The sequence below is a fragment of the Artemia franciscana genome, chromosome 21 (genome assembly GCF_032884065.1).
Source record: "Artemia franciscana chromosome 21, ASM3288406v1, whole genome shotgun sequence".
In the NCBI taxonomy this organism is placed as follows: Eukaryota; Metazoa; Arthropoda; class Branchiopoda; order Anostraca; family Artemiidae; genus Artemia; species Artemia franciscana.
In genome coordinates, this window is record NC_088883.1 from 17,034,564 (window position 1) to 17,049,750 (window position 15,187).

The 15,187-nt window shown below is 34.0% G+C and overlaps 1 protein-coding gene across 13 annotated transcripts in view; it reads right to left on the reverse strand.

Moving 5' to 3' along the window:
* The window catches only part of LOC136040963 (muscle calcium channel subunit alpha-1-like), a 220,922-nt gene that overhangs the window by 69,131 nt on the left and 136,604 nt on the right, over positions 1-15,187 (reverse strand). For 8 of the 13 annotated variants that reach the window (XM_065725420.1, XM_065725421.1, XM_065725419.1 and 5 more), the window contains 2 exons: positions 13,613-13,779; positions 10,809-10,850 (listed from right to left, as the gene is read on the reverse strand). In XM_065725420.1, coding sequence (XP_065581492.1) covers positions 10,809-10,850; positions 13,613-13,779 — 209 coding nt within the window. The remainder of the gene's footprint in view (positions 1-10,808; positions 10,851-13,612; positions 13,780-15,187) is intronic. The other 5 variants (XM_065725425.1, XM_065725427.1, XM_065725428.1 and 2 more) reach the window with 1 other exon arrangement.

Genomic DNA, 15,187 nt, shown 5'->3' on the forward strand with positions numbered 1-15,187 from the left:
TCTTTAGGTGAATTATTCCATGTCATCATGTCTTGGGAATATTTTTGAAAGAAGACCATAAGACAGTAGGTTGTTAAAATAAGGATTTTGATAGCAATTGGTTTGTTTTAAGGAAACCTTTGACGTTGCCTGCTAGAAAATGAGATTGACATATGTAATTTGAAGTGATTTCGGCGTAGATGTGACGGATTATTAGCAAATAGTTCTTTCAAGTAAATATTTTTTGGAAGGATGAATTTAACAATAGATTGTTAAAGTGGTAAAAAATTCAGATTTAAATCAAGGATTTGTATTGCAACTGGCCTGTCTTAGAGAAATGTTTGATGTTAGATGCTAGAAATAAGCTTAAGTCATGGGATATATCCTTAAAAACCTTCATTGATTTTGGAAATTAAAGGGATTTTTAACAGGTATTAGAATTGGGTATGGTTTGCTCTTAATGAGGTTGACACAGACAATTTGAAATGATTTCTGTGTAAATTTGATTGGTTAATAGAGAATGAATCTGTCAAGTGAATATTTTTGGCAGGGGAACATAGGATAATAGATTGTTAAATCAGGGTTTGTCTTGCAATTAGCTTGTCTTAAGGAAATGTTTGACGTTGCATGCTAAAAAATGTGATTGACATAGAAAATTTGAAGTAATTTCTACGTAAGTTTGACAGGTTATTAGCAAATGGTTCGGTAAAGTGAATATTTTTGTGAATCAAATATTTCGCTAAAACAGGCCGGTTGCAACAGAAATCCTTTATTTAAAACTGTAATTTTTTGCCAATTTAACAACCTCTTGTTCTTTTTGTCGGTCTGTCTGTGTGTGTCTTTTTGTGTGTCTGTCTGTGTGTGCTTTTGTGTTTAATGCGTCTTTTAGTCTGTCCGTCTGTGAGTCTATGTGTCTTTTTTCTCTGACCATGTGTGTATGTGTCTGTCTATGTGTCTTTTTCTCTCTGATCGTGTGTTTTACTGTCTGTCTATGTGTCTTTTTGTCTGTTTCTCTATGTGCCTCTGTGTCTTTTTTATGTCTTTCTATGTGTCTGTGTGTCTTTTTGTCTGTGTGTTTTGTCCTATGTGTTCTGTGTGTCGTTAGGATGCATCATACAAAAAATTTTGGCCAGGAAAAATGTAGTGCTCTTAAACCAATGTCAGACAAAGTACCTTTAATAGAAGGTGATCAAAGAATTTCGTCGATACCATAGAACTTGTAATAGCTGGATCCTTTTTTGTTAGCCACTATGACCAGGTTCAGTATACTTTTTGCGCAGGTGTGTTCGGAATCTGGTAAGAGGGTGATGTGCCTATAGTTGAACATAGAAGACACTTTGAAACATGTCTTTTTTTCAAGGAGTTGATATGGGAAACATTCCATTGAAACTTCCTGCTTTAACTGGTGGCTATAACATTTGTGAGCAATACATGGGATCAAGAAGCTATAGTCAAAACTATATTAATTTTTGTCTGCAACCACCGAGGTATACCTCCCGACCTTTACTGTCAAAATTAGAAGGTAGTGCTCTTAAACGAGAGGATGTTATACTAAGGACGTTTAATGGAAGGTGGTCAAAAGATTTCATTGATACTAGAGAACTTGCAACAGCTAGATTCTTTTGTTGTTGACCAAAATGACCAAATTCAATGTACTTTTTATGCAAATGTGGTTGGAAACTGGGGAGAGGGAGATGTGCCTAAAGATGAGCATATGAAACACTTCAAAATATGTCCATTTGTTCAAGGAGTTGATGTAGGAAAAATTCCAGTGAAACCTTTTGTTTTAACTGGAGGTTATGACATTTGTGAGTGATACATGTGACTGCATTCCTGTGGGTCAAAAAAATTCCCAAGAAATTCTATGTCCAAAAAATATGTCACTACAAACATCATTTTTCTAATAGGAAATGTCACGACTGACATATTTATATCATCTTCATTTTGTGTTCTTAAAATAACACGGTGATTTTTTTTTGGTTATAAGCATATTTAATGTGATTTTAAGACATAAAAAAAAATCTTAAAAAATTTAAGTTAAAAAAACAAGGCAAAAAATTGTCACTACAAATATTATTTTTTTAATAGAAAAATTATGACTGATTTATTTATATCATCTTAATTTCTTATTTTTAAAATATCACAAGTGATTTTTTTTTGTTATAAGTATATTCAAGACATGGAAAAAAATTCAAAAAAATTCAAGGCTAAAAAAAAAAATTTGGAACATGTGTGTATTGGGACGAATAGAGGGGATAATAGGGGCTAGCAACTCCAACAGAACTTGCGTGGATATCATTTTAGGTTTGGTTTTATTTTTGTGGTCTGTGAAATTCCCTGGCATTTTTATAGCCACAAGCAACCAAGAAATGGAATAAGATCATCCATCTTCTATTCTTGCCAAAGATTCCAATTGGCGGGGGGGGGGGGGTCAATTAACCCCTACGGTTTAAAAAACATTTCCCTTTGTATACCTGTTTAAAAAATTAAATGTAGGAAATTAGACTAAAAAGTGTTTTGTAACATGAATCAGGGTAGGCAGGGTACGTATTTCCTTTGGGAAGGGATGAATCGGAAATCTTTCTATATTTAAAATTTTCTTCGCCGATCAAACCTTAGTTCCCAGGTATTTCAAATTAAGTTAACAGCTTTCATCCAAGTATCAAGATCCTTTATACTATTTGGTAGAATCAAATCTGATAACTTGTTAAGCCTGTAGTCTTGAATAATATTTTTATTCCATGCATCGATACTTACGGTTAACTTTATAGTATATCTTTAGTTACCAGGATGTGAGGATAATCTTAATATGTTTAAGGAAGGATACCCAAGACTGGCGGATAGTATGGTATGATAAAGTGACTCTTCCAAGGCAAGAATAAGAAAACATGATGATGTTTGGAACTTATTAAAATGAATTGAATACAGAAATCTATAAAAATCATATAAAATTGGAATTAAAGTTTTTTAACAGTTTTATCATTAGCTTTACTATTAATCTTAACGAAAGAAACGTATTTACATTTTAACTATTACTTCTGATTTTAAAAATTTGGAATCACAAATATGATTTCGAAATTTGGAGTCACATGATAAATTAATTGGAAAACTCTGTACTAATATCTTAATTGTTGGCACATTTAATTTCGCAGTTTAGAGCGTTTTTTAGTCTTTTTGTATTAAAAAATTACTAAAAAAGAAAAAAGGTATAGATAATATATCGTATATTAATAAAATCAGGAAAGACTACCATGGGAGTACCAAGACTCTATCGAGTTTAATATTATTATTAATGTGATTATTAATATAATAATATTACTAATATTAATATTTTTCTTTTCATTCAACCTTTTCTTTTTCTCAACATTCTTAATAGATTAGATAGATTAGGTAGGTCCAGTCATATAAAAAAACAGACATACATCGTCAGTACCACCCTCCTCCCCCTCCCCGGGAAGGCTATATCTTTAGAAAGGCAGGTTATATCAAATTGATTGTGTTTTGTGTATGTTGTTTCTGTAAAAATGGCTGAAGAGATACAATTGAACAACACAACTATTAAAAGTTGATAACACAAACAACCGTAGAACAAAGCACAAGATTTGCTAATTAGTTTTCGCAGTGCAATTGACATTTTCTTCAAAGTCAAAATCTTATCTTAAAGTTGCATATTCTGCTGTAAAGACAAAAACATTTACAGAAGGACCTTGGACAAGATTATTTACCATGTGCACCCATACAACAAATTATGTGCGTTAAACATGCAGTATATCTGAAGTTTGAAATGATTATTCTCAATGAGTATTTAATAGCGCTAAGATTTAGTTTGTTACTTGCCTAACAATAAAAATTTTAACCTTGAAGGTTTAAATTCCCTGTGATTTTGTCGCAATCCCGAATCTGTAGCTGTCAACAAAGGACAAGATACTTATATCACTGGATCCATTAGTTTCAGATAGCCTATATCCATTCACCAAGCCATAATTATGACATAACTTACACTTTCTTAGAGAATGATATAAAATTGCTTAAAAACTGGAAAAGGCTGCTTTTCTTGCAAAATTTTCGCTAATATTCAATTTATTTTCAATCTATAAAAACATTTGAAACAAATTTCTTAAACATAATTTGGAAAAAAAAAATGAATTTCGGCTATTATAGTAAATTTTCATCTTACGTTGAAGCACCAGAAACCGTAAGACTGCAGAAAAATAAGAGCCCCTAAAAACTTGGACAGTTACACCATAAGCCTAAATCAAGTTTCAAGATCAGCCGGCGAAACAAATTTTCCGGGAGTTTATTTTTTTGCTTCAGAGATTGTTTCGATTGGTTAGTCGCAGCTACGCTCAAGCCACTTGAACTGAGTGTTTTGGCTAGATCTTGCTGGATAAACCTTTGTGAACCTTAATATTGTGAATAGTTCTTAACAGTAAGTAATTTATAATAATAACTGCTACCTTTTTTAATTAAGAAAATCGCCTCTTTTGTTGTTGATTAACCAAAAGAAAGTGTCTTTTCTTGAATTTGGATTAAAACTCATATTTCCTTGAGCAACTGCGAGGAATATTATTCTTATTCCGCCTTTTCATTTTTTTTTAAATCACATAAAAGTCAACTCTGGTTTTTCTTCTCTCGTGTTCACCTTCGCTCAAAGTTATCACATGCCCCTAATCTTACATATTTAAAAAAGCACTACAGGCTATCAACCCTCAAATAACATCACTGCCGCATTTGCCACTCCCACGCCTAAAATTCGTATCTGACATTTTCCCACTTCAAACATAATTGCCAAAAACTGTTTGCTATGCTCAAAAAGAGGATCAGCAGGGTAATATGTGTATCCAACAGTTCGTGGTAACAGACTATTAGTAAGGAGCGAATCGGGCTTATAGTAATTAAATAAAAAAACAAGTTTTTTTAAATGAAAGTAAGGAGCGACATTAAAACTTAAAACGAACAGAAATTACTCCGTATATGAAAGGGGCTTTTCCTCCTCGACACCCCGCTCCTTACGCTAAAGTTTTTTATTGTTTTAAAAAGTAGAGTTGCGAGAAAGAATCAAACTTTAGCGCAAGGAGCGGGGTGTCGAGGAGGAAAAGCCCCTTTCATATACGGAGTAATTTCTGTTCGTTTTAAGTTTTAATGTCGCTCCTTACTTTCATTTAAAAAAACTTGTTTTTTATTTAATTTCTGAAAGTTTTTGAATTAATGCATGTCTGATTTTGGCTCTCCGTACATAAATTATAAAAAAGAAATTTTTATATTAATTCTTTTTTTGGCTAAATGGCTTTCTCTTAGTTTTGATCAGACGATTTTGAGAAATAAGGGGTGGGGAAGGAGGTCTAGTTGCCCTCCAATTTTTCGGTTACTTAAAAAGGCAACTAGATCTTTTATTTTAACGAACATTTTTATTAGTAAAAAAAAATACGTAACTTAAGAATTAACTTACGTAACAAACTTTTATATTCTTATATTTTTGATTATATATATGAGGGGGTTGGTCGCCTCGTTAATACCTCGCTCTTCACGCTAAATCTTGTTTTATCCCAATTCTTTAAGAATGACCCCTGAATCAGAAAGGCCGTAGAATAAATAGTTGAAATTATTTAAAAAAATTTTAGCATAAAGAGCGAAGTATTTATCTCCTCCTAAATACCTCGCTCTTTATGCTAGAGTATTTTCAGAACCCCTCATATGCGTAATAATCTCTGTTCGTTTTAAGTTTTAATGCTTCTCCTTACTTTCAATTGAAAAAACTTTTTCATGTTTACATTTTCATTGTTTTTTTTATAGTAATGCTAGAAAGTCCTGCGCCCTTTTCATTGAATTTCTCTTCCCCCATGAAATATTCCTCCAAGGAAAGATCCTCCCATATAGCCCCCTCCCATGAACCCCACACCCAAACCAAAAAAATCCCCCTGATAACGTCGGTACACTTCCCAGTAACCATTACTGTATGTAAACATTGGTCAAAGTTTGTAACTTGCAGCCCCTCCCCCAGGGAATGTGGGGGGTAAGTCATCCCCAAAGACATAGTTATTATGGTTTTCGACTATGCGGAACAAAATGGCTATCTCAAAATTTTGATCCGTTGACTTTGGAGAAAAATGAGCGTGGGAGGGGGCCTAGGTGCCCTCCGATTTTTTTGGTCACTTAAAAAGGGCACTAGAACTTTTCATTTCCGTTAGAATCATCCCTTTTGCAACACTCTAGGACCACTTGGTCGATACGATGACCCCTGGGAAAAAGAAAGAAAAAAAAAAAATAAATAAACACGCACCCGTGATTTGTCTTCTGGCAAAAAATACGAAAATCCACATTTTTGTAGATTGGACTTTTCTGCAGGGTTCTCTGATAAGCTGAATGCGATGGTGTAATTTTCGTTAAGATCCTATGACTTTTAGGGGGTGTTACCCCCTATTTTCCAAAATAAGGCAAATTTTCTCAGGCTCGTAACTTTTGATGACAAAGACTAAATTTGATGAAACTTATATATTTAAAATCAGCATAAAAATCCAATTCTTTTGATATATCTTTTAGCATCGAAATTCCGTTTTTTAGAGTTTCGTTTACTATTGAGCCGGGTCGCTCCTTACTACAGTTCGTTACCACGAACTGTTTGATTAAATAAAAAAAAACAAGGTTTCTTAACTGCAAGTAAAACTTGCAGTTAAGAAAACTTGTTTTTTTTTTTATTTAATTTCTGAGCGTTTTTGAATTAATGTATGTTTTAATTTTGGCTGAATGAACATGAATAATTAAAACAAAATTTGCACATTAATTTTGTTTTGCTAAATGGCTTTCTCATAGCTTTGATTGGACGATTTTAATAAAAATAATGGGATAGGGGAGGAGGCATAGTTGCCCTCCAATTTTTAGTTACTTAAAAGTGCAACAAGATTTTTTTACGAACGTTTTTGTTAGTAATAAACATACTTACCTTACGAATTACGTAACGAACTTCAAAATTTGTGTATTTTTTTTTACATATATCAGGGGTTTCGCCCTCTCGTCAATACCTCGCTCTTTACACTAAAGCTTGAATTTTGTCCCAAATCCTTAAGAATGACCCCTGAATCACAAAGACCGTAGAATAAATAGTTGAAATTACTAAAAAGGCTTTAGCGTAAATAGCAAGGTATTTTGGAGGAGACGAACCCCCTTATATACGTAATATTTTAAGTTCGTTTTAATTTTTAATGCTGCTCATTACTTCCAGTTGAAAAGTTTTTTTTTATTTTCTCATTGTTTTTTTTAATAATGCTAGAAAATTCTGTGCCCCCTTCATGGAAATTCTCTCCCCTCATGATAAATTCCTCCATGGAAAGGTCCCCCCGCGTATCCCCCTCCCCTGACCCATCCCCACCCCCACGCGAAAAAGTCCCCTGAAAACGTCTGTACAGTTCATAATAGCCATTACTATATGTAAACAATGGTCAAAATTTGTAACTTACAGCCCTTTCCCTGTGGGGATTAAGTCGTCCCCAAAGAAATAGTTAATAAGTTTTTGACTAAGCTCAACAGAATGGCTATCTCAAAATTTTGCTCCGGTCACTTTGGGAAAAAATGAGCGTGGGAGGGGGCCAAGGTGTCCTCCAATTTTTTTGGTCACTTGAAAAGGGCACTTGTACTTTTAATTTGCGTTAGAATGAGACCTCTTGCGAAATTCTAGGACCACTGGGTTAATACGATCGCCCCTGGGAAAAAGAATAAACAAACAAATAAACGCGCATCCGTGATCGGTCTCCTGGGTCAAAATACAAAATTCCATATTTTTGTAGATAGGAGCTTGAAACTTTCACATTAGGATTCTCTGATACGCTGAATTTGATGGTGTTATTTTCGTTAAGATTTTATGACTTTTAGGGGATGTTTACCCCTATTTTCTGAAATAAGGCAAATTTTCTCAGGCTCTTAACTTTTGATGGGTAAGAATAAACTTGATATTTAAAATAAGCATGAAAATGCGATTCTTTTGTTGTAGCTATTGGTATCAAAATTCAATTCCATTTTTTAGAGTTTCGGTTACTATTGAGCCGGGTCGCTCTTTACTATAGTTCGTTACCACGAATTGTTTGAATGAAACTTTAAAAAAGGGACTTTTTATATAAATTAAATAAAAAACAAGTTTTTTTAAACTGAAAGTAAGGAGCGACATTAAAACTTAAAACGAATAGAAATTAATCTATATGTAAAAGGGGCTATCCCCACCTTAACGCCTTGATTTTTACGCTATAGTTTTTATTATTTTAAAAAATAGAGTTGTGACAAAGAGTCAGACTTTAGCGTAAAGAGTGAGGCGTTGAGGAGGGAACAGCCTCTTTCATATACGGAATAATTTCTGTTCGTTTTAAGTTTTAACGTTGCTCCTTAGTTTCAGTTAAAGAGACTTTTTTTTAATTTAATTTCCGAACTTTTTTCAACTAATGAGTTTCGAATTTGGTTCACCGTACATGAAAAATTAAAACAAAATTTGCATATTAATTTTGGCAGATTTATTCTGTATATGAAGAGTTGCCTCCTCCCTAATACCTTGCGCTTTACGCTAAAACTGTTAGCAGTTCTAAAAATGCTTGATATCATAGGCAGCGCAATAGCACTGCCTAAGTAAAGAGTGACGCGGGTACAATGTACTATTTATTTGATTAATGGTTATTATTTTACAATGATTATTGATTTGATATTATTTATTTGATTAGTGCATAATGTATTATTATGATTGTATTATTACAGTTGTCGAGAGACCTCAAAAAGAGCTCATTCAATTGGAAATTGAAGAGGCTAGTGCTCTTTTTAATAGTCGAAAGTGGTCGGGGGCAACTAACCCAACTCCCATGCCCACCACTTCCCTAAACACATTCAAGCAAAATTTTGAGATAGCCATTTTTTCAACGTGGTGAAAGGTCCGAAAAACATTATATATATATATATATATATATATATATATATATATATATATATATATATATATATATATATATATATATATATATATAAGTGTGAGGATGAAAGAACCCCCCCCCACAGCCCTCGGGTTGTGATTATGCCCTCGGGGCATATAAGGTATATATAGAAAGGGTGATCGTATAAACTTTGGAGGGGGCTCATTGGATTGTTTATCAGAAGTTCTAATGCCCCTCTTAAGATTCAGAGTGATAGGAGGGTGTATACCCCCCCCCCCCTTACACACCTCGTATTTTCCCAAAATGTATCTGTTAGAAATTTTGAGATGGCAATTTCTTGTCTTCGAAACTTCTAAAATAGCTCATTTGATTGGAAACTGAAAGATCTAGTGCCCTTTTTAATAGTCATAAGTGATTAGAGGGCATTTAACCCCCTCCCACGGTCAACATTTCTCCAAACACATCCAATCAAAATTTTGAGATAGCCATTTTGTTCAACGTAATTGAAAGGTTCGGATATTAAGTCTAAGAGGATGAAGACCTCCCACAGCACTGAGGGCAGGGGTTTTAAATTATACCCTGGGGCATATAAGGTACATATAGAAAGAATGATCATAAAAATTTCGGAGAGGGCTCATTAGATTGAAAATCAAAACTTCTAGTGCCCTTTTTAAGATTCAGAGTGATCGGAGCCTGGATCCCTCCACTACACCTCGTATCTTCCCGAGATGTATCTGACAGAAATTTTTAGATGATCATTTGTTGCCTTAGAAACCTCGAAAACAGTTCGTTCGATTGAAAATTGAATGGGCCAGTGCCCTTTTTTAATAGTCGAAAGTGAATGAAGGGCAACAAATCCACTCATAAGCCCACCATTTCTCCAAAAATTTCTAGTTAAAATTTAACGTTTAACGTTATTGAAAGCTCGGGAAATTATGTCTTTTAGGATGACAACACCCCCCCCCCCAACATGGCTATCTCAAAACTTTAATCGACAATTTTAGGGTAAAAGAGATGGTGGAGGGGGCCTAGTTGCCCTCCAATATTTTTAGTCAGTCAAAAAGAGCACTAGAACTTTTAATTTCCCCTTGAATGAGCCCTCTTACGATATTCTAGGATCGCTGGTTCAATACGAACATCCCTGGAATAAAAAAACAAAAACGAAAGAACAAATAAACACGCATCCGCGATCCTTCTTCTGGGAAAAAATTCCACATTTTTGCAGATAGAAGCTTGAAACCTCTATAATAGGGTTCTCCGACACGCTGAATATGATGGTGTGACCTGTCCAGAAAGTTTGCCTTTAAATCTCTCTACAAAACGTTTTTAATTTTATAGCCCCCGCCCTCCTAATAAATATTCGAGGGGTGCTTTTTTCAGGGATGAATATTGTTATCGAAGCATATTTTACGAATACGGCACTTGAATGTAACAAACTAGAGTTGGAGAAGGGAGTAGCAGCCTCTCTTCAAATTTAAGAGAGCCATGAGACAAAAAGCTAGTGGCAACAAACTACAAGTAAAGAACAACCCTTACAATTAAAATGAAATCTCTGAAAAAGTTTCGATTACAACATTTACAACAGAAAAATTTATTATTCACGCTGATTGAAAATATACGAAAAGTCTTAATTTTCAAGTTATTCATTAAGACATTCTAGAATATGAAATTTTTTACAATTAAACTGTGACTGAACATACATTCCCTGCAGATCATCCCTTTGAGAACAGCTTAGCAAACAGTTCTTGGCAATTGTTCAGAAGTTTAAAGGCCAGACACGACCTTTAGCCCTGACAGGAACAGCTTGTAGTTTAAGAATTTTTAAATTTAGAATACCAAAATTTACACCCATGTGAAGATGAATATAAATTCGAGTTACATTCATGCATCGTACACATAGAACATGTAAAGCTACCATGTACTTACACAGATGAAACTTGATACTGCATTAGTTGTGCTGCAACGACGCTGAAAGATGTTTTTGAGTCCAATAGGAAAGCAAAGATAAAAAATGGGACAGATGGAATTAAACAAGCAAAGTATTGCAAGGAAAGAAAATGATATTGCTGTGGCAAAAGACATAGTAAAATTAAGCTTTAGAAAGAAAAGTAAATAAAAACTAAAATGGTAAAAAGTAAGGTTAACTTCTTTTTTTTTGAAAAATGTAACACGTGACACATTTCGTATTTTGGATTGTTAACGTCATATAACTTTTCAAAGGAATTGGTTTTTAAATTTGAAATAAAGATTAATATAAATCTCTATTAAACATAATATTAATTAGTCTGCATTAAAGCTTCACTAACAAAGGTCATTACGAAAACGAGTTCCTTGAGGAATGAACGAACGCCAAAAACAAAAACAATAGGTGTGTTGTGCTTAAAATTTGGTGTTAAAAGCTTTAAAATTCAGATTCATATAGCAAGCTAGAAGTGTCTTATTCCAGATATACGAGTATATATTTTTGATTTAGTAAAAGTAACGACACAGAATCATTGACTGAATATGTAAATCAAAGCAGAGCTAATCAAACTATAGTTAAAACTTGGTATTGTTTTAATCACAAATGTGCGTAAAGCAAAAGAGGGAAGCGCTAAAAGTGAAACTCCACCCCTTGCCCTCTGAGATTAGTGACATAATATTAATGTGATGTCCGAATAATCCCCATCTCTTTCCCATTTATTGGTTAGATCGTGAGCGGAATTGTTTTAATCTTACTCATGAACCACAGCTTAGATACCAATACAGTTACGAAAACTCGTTTTATTTTTGGGACACAGTGCGCGGTAGCGATGCTAGCGGCTGGAGACAGGAAACTGGCAGATATTGAACAAAACTATTAACCACGTATGCAACAACTATTCACCACGTGTGCAACAAAACTAAATTGCGTTCCCGCCTATGGTGTTGTAGTACGATCTACGCGTCAGAGCGCGAGCTTAGTGGAGGCGCCAAGTTCAGAGCTCTGTACCAAAAGCTTCTTATGGGCAGGATAGGAGTTTTCGGAACTGTATTGGTATCTAAGCTGTGTTCTGAACCCAAGCTGTATGTGTATACACAATTTTATAAAGTTTTCCAAAATTTAATATTGCAATGAAAAAAAAAAAACTCAGAGTTTGAGATAACCAGATCAACCTGTCTTGATTTTTCCCTAGAAATTTAGAAGAGATACAAAATTTTTATTATAATTCGTTGCAAGATATTTTCAAGAATTCCAGTATTATATAATTCCTAAGAGGCTCACTTTCGGAGCTGTGTCAGTTTTGTTTTGCTTCTTATGTATACTATTTAACAGGTCTGAAAAAACGTTTCTATTTTAAAATTCTAGAAAAAATTACTGGGAAAAAAGAAAAAAATCCTATAGCTTAGTGTTCTCTCATACGCCGACGGAAGAACAGTATAAATTTTCAAGAATAATTTCTTTTATTTTATGGTTCGACAACCTTATTTCTTTTCTACTGAAAAATGTAAGGGCGTGGACTCAAAATATAGTTAAAAATAAGTCTGGGGTCAGATTTACACGCTATGACACATTTAGACAACTTTATAGACGTTTAAAGATAATAAAACCAGTGCGCAATTTATGCAAAAAAAAAAAAAAAAAAAAACAGAACAGAAGAGTGCCTTTGCGTGCTTATTGATTGTAGAAGCAAGAAGCCTTTTAGAGTAAAGGGAATTCATGCTTTAAGTTTGGAACATTAAGCATCTGCAGACGAAGTATTAACCTTGTATTGTATTGTATCGAAACAACGAAGCTTATTGAATATTCAGGTCCTTGGGTCGAAAACTATTAACTTAAATAGTATGTTTTTACATAATATATTTATAAGGCTTCTTAGAAAAAAAATAAATTAGATACTGGTCATGGCAGTTTCCATGTCTCAGCTAAAAAACAGAAGTTCTATTAGAAGTTCTAATTGACACTTTAAGTAAACGATATGTTATCTTGGACCCTTTTGGTTCCAAAAGCATTAAATTTAGTATTTGTTTACGGTCAAACCATTCTATGTTCGATAGATAGGTTCAATGTGTCATTCAACTAATAAACAAATTTCAAATGTCCCATGTACCTGAAGCTGAGGAGGGCTGGAATAATACAGTTATAAGAACCATAGGAATACACAAACCTTCTGCAAAAATCAGCATGTGACGATGTGATTGACATCTGGGGAAATATTTGAGTGTTTCACAATATAATATTTATAGTAGGAAAAGCAATTAGCTTTGATAAACTACTAATTTTTCCAATTAGATACTCACCAGCTGTACCAATTTACCAGTTGTATCGGTGGCCCATGCATCAAACAAGATTTTTAAGATGAAAAATTCCCTCTTAAGATAAGTGGTAAACCCATCAATTGTGGGATGTAAACAAGTGGGATACAGGTGGTGGCAAGTAGAGTCCCCCCCCTATTAACGTTGTTTGAACCTAATGACATAAGCACGATCAACATCCAAGTATAGAGAAGTATATTTCCTTCCTGTTGTTATTTATTTGGTTTTTGACAGTAAAAACCAAGTTCTGCTTTTTTGAGATTGCAATAGCTGTTTTATCAAAAGGTTTATTTCTATCCCTCTATCAACAAGTAAAAGAAGAAAAGACAAAGAAAGGTTTTATTGAAGACAAGCTTTTCGTTTCTTCCTAATGTTTATTACAGTCATGAATATTTATTAACTTTTTTAAATGTAATTTCGTTAATCAAATATTGGTAAATAGATTTTTTTCTTACCTGAAGAAAAAGGAAATTAAAGAAACACAGACAACCAATAAATCCAGTAAGTTGAATGCAGAGCGACAGAATGCGCCCTTGTGGAATATCAAGCCATAAGAAATGACCTTCAGGGCTATTTCAACGGAAAACACAGTGGTGAAGAAGTAGTCAAATAAGTTCAGGATCTGCAAAAAAAGGGAACAAAAATTTCTTTGATATTGACGCACAATGGAAATTCAAAATGACAGAAAAAAAATAAAGTGGCAATAATGTAACAATAAAATTCTTTGGTACTTTTCTATTCAGCAATTAACAGTAATTAATTTAAAAACAGACATGCTTGATGAAAGTAAAGAGCGAAGTTGAAACTTAACGAAAATAAATTACTCCTTCGGGGTTCATGCAACATGTTTTTGAAAAACTTTTTCTAACAAACTGCTTCGTGATATTTTCCTATATTTGCTGAGTTCTGGAAAACTAACACTTTACAAAAATCTAAGCTTTCTTGAGGCTTTTATCAAACAGTTCGTGGTAACGAACTGTAGTAAGGAGCGACCCGGCTCAATAGTAACCAAAACTCTAAAGAATTGAATTTTGATATCAATAGCTACATCAAAAGAATCGCATTTTAATGTTGATTTTAAATATATAAGTTTCATCAAGTTTAGTCCTACCCATCAAAAGTTACGAGCCTGAGAAAATTTGCCTTATTTATGAAAATAGGGGGAAACAACCCCTAAAAGTCGTAGGATCTTAACGAAAATGACACCATCAGATTCAGCGTATCTGAGAACCCTACTGTAGAAGTTTCAAGCTCCTATCTACAAAAATGTGGAATTTTGTATTTTTTGCCAGAAGACAAATCACGGGTGCGTGTTTATTTGTTTGTTTTTTTGTTTGTTTTTTTTTCCCAGGGGTCATCGTATCGACCAAGTGGTCCTAGAATGTCGCAAGAGGGCTCATTCTAACGGAAATGAAAAGTTCTAGTGCCCTTTTTAAGTGACCAAAAAATTTGGAGGGCATCTAGGCCCCCTCCCACGCTCATTTTTTTCCCAAAGTCAACGGATCAAAATTTTGAGATAGCCATTTTGTTCAACATAGTCGAAAACCATAATAACTATGTCTTTGGGGATGACTTACTCCCCCACAATCCCTGGGGGAGGGGCTGCAAGTTACAAACTTTGACCAGTGTTTACATATAGTAATGGTTATTGGGAAGTGTACAGATGTTTTCAGGGGGATTTTATTTTATTTGGGGGTGGGGCTGAGGAGAGGGGGCTATGTTGGAGGATCTTTCCTTGGAGGAATCTGTCATGGGGGAAGAAAAATTCGATGAAAAGGGCGCAGGATTCTCTAGCATTACTATAAGAAAACAATGAAAAATAAACATGAAAACGTTTTTTCAAATGAAAGGAAGAAGTAGCATTGAAACTTAAAACGAACAGAGATTATTACGCATATGAGGGGTTCTAAAAATACTTTAGCATAAAGAGCGAGGTATTTAGGAGGAGATAAATACCTTGCTCTTTATGCTAAAGTATTTTTAGTAATTTCAACTATTTATTCTACGGCCTTTCTGATTCAGGGGTCATT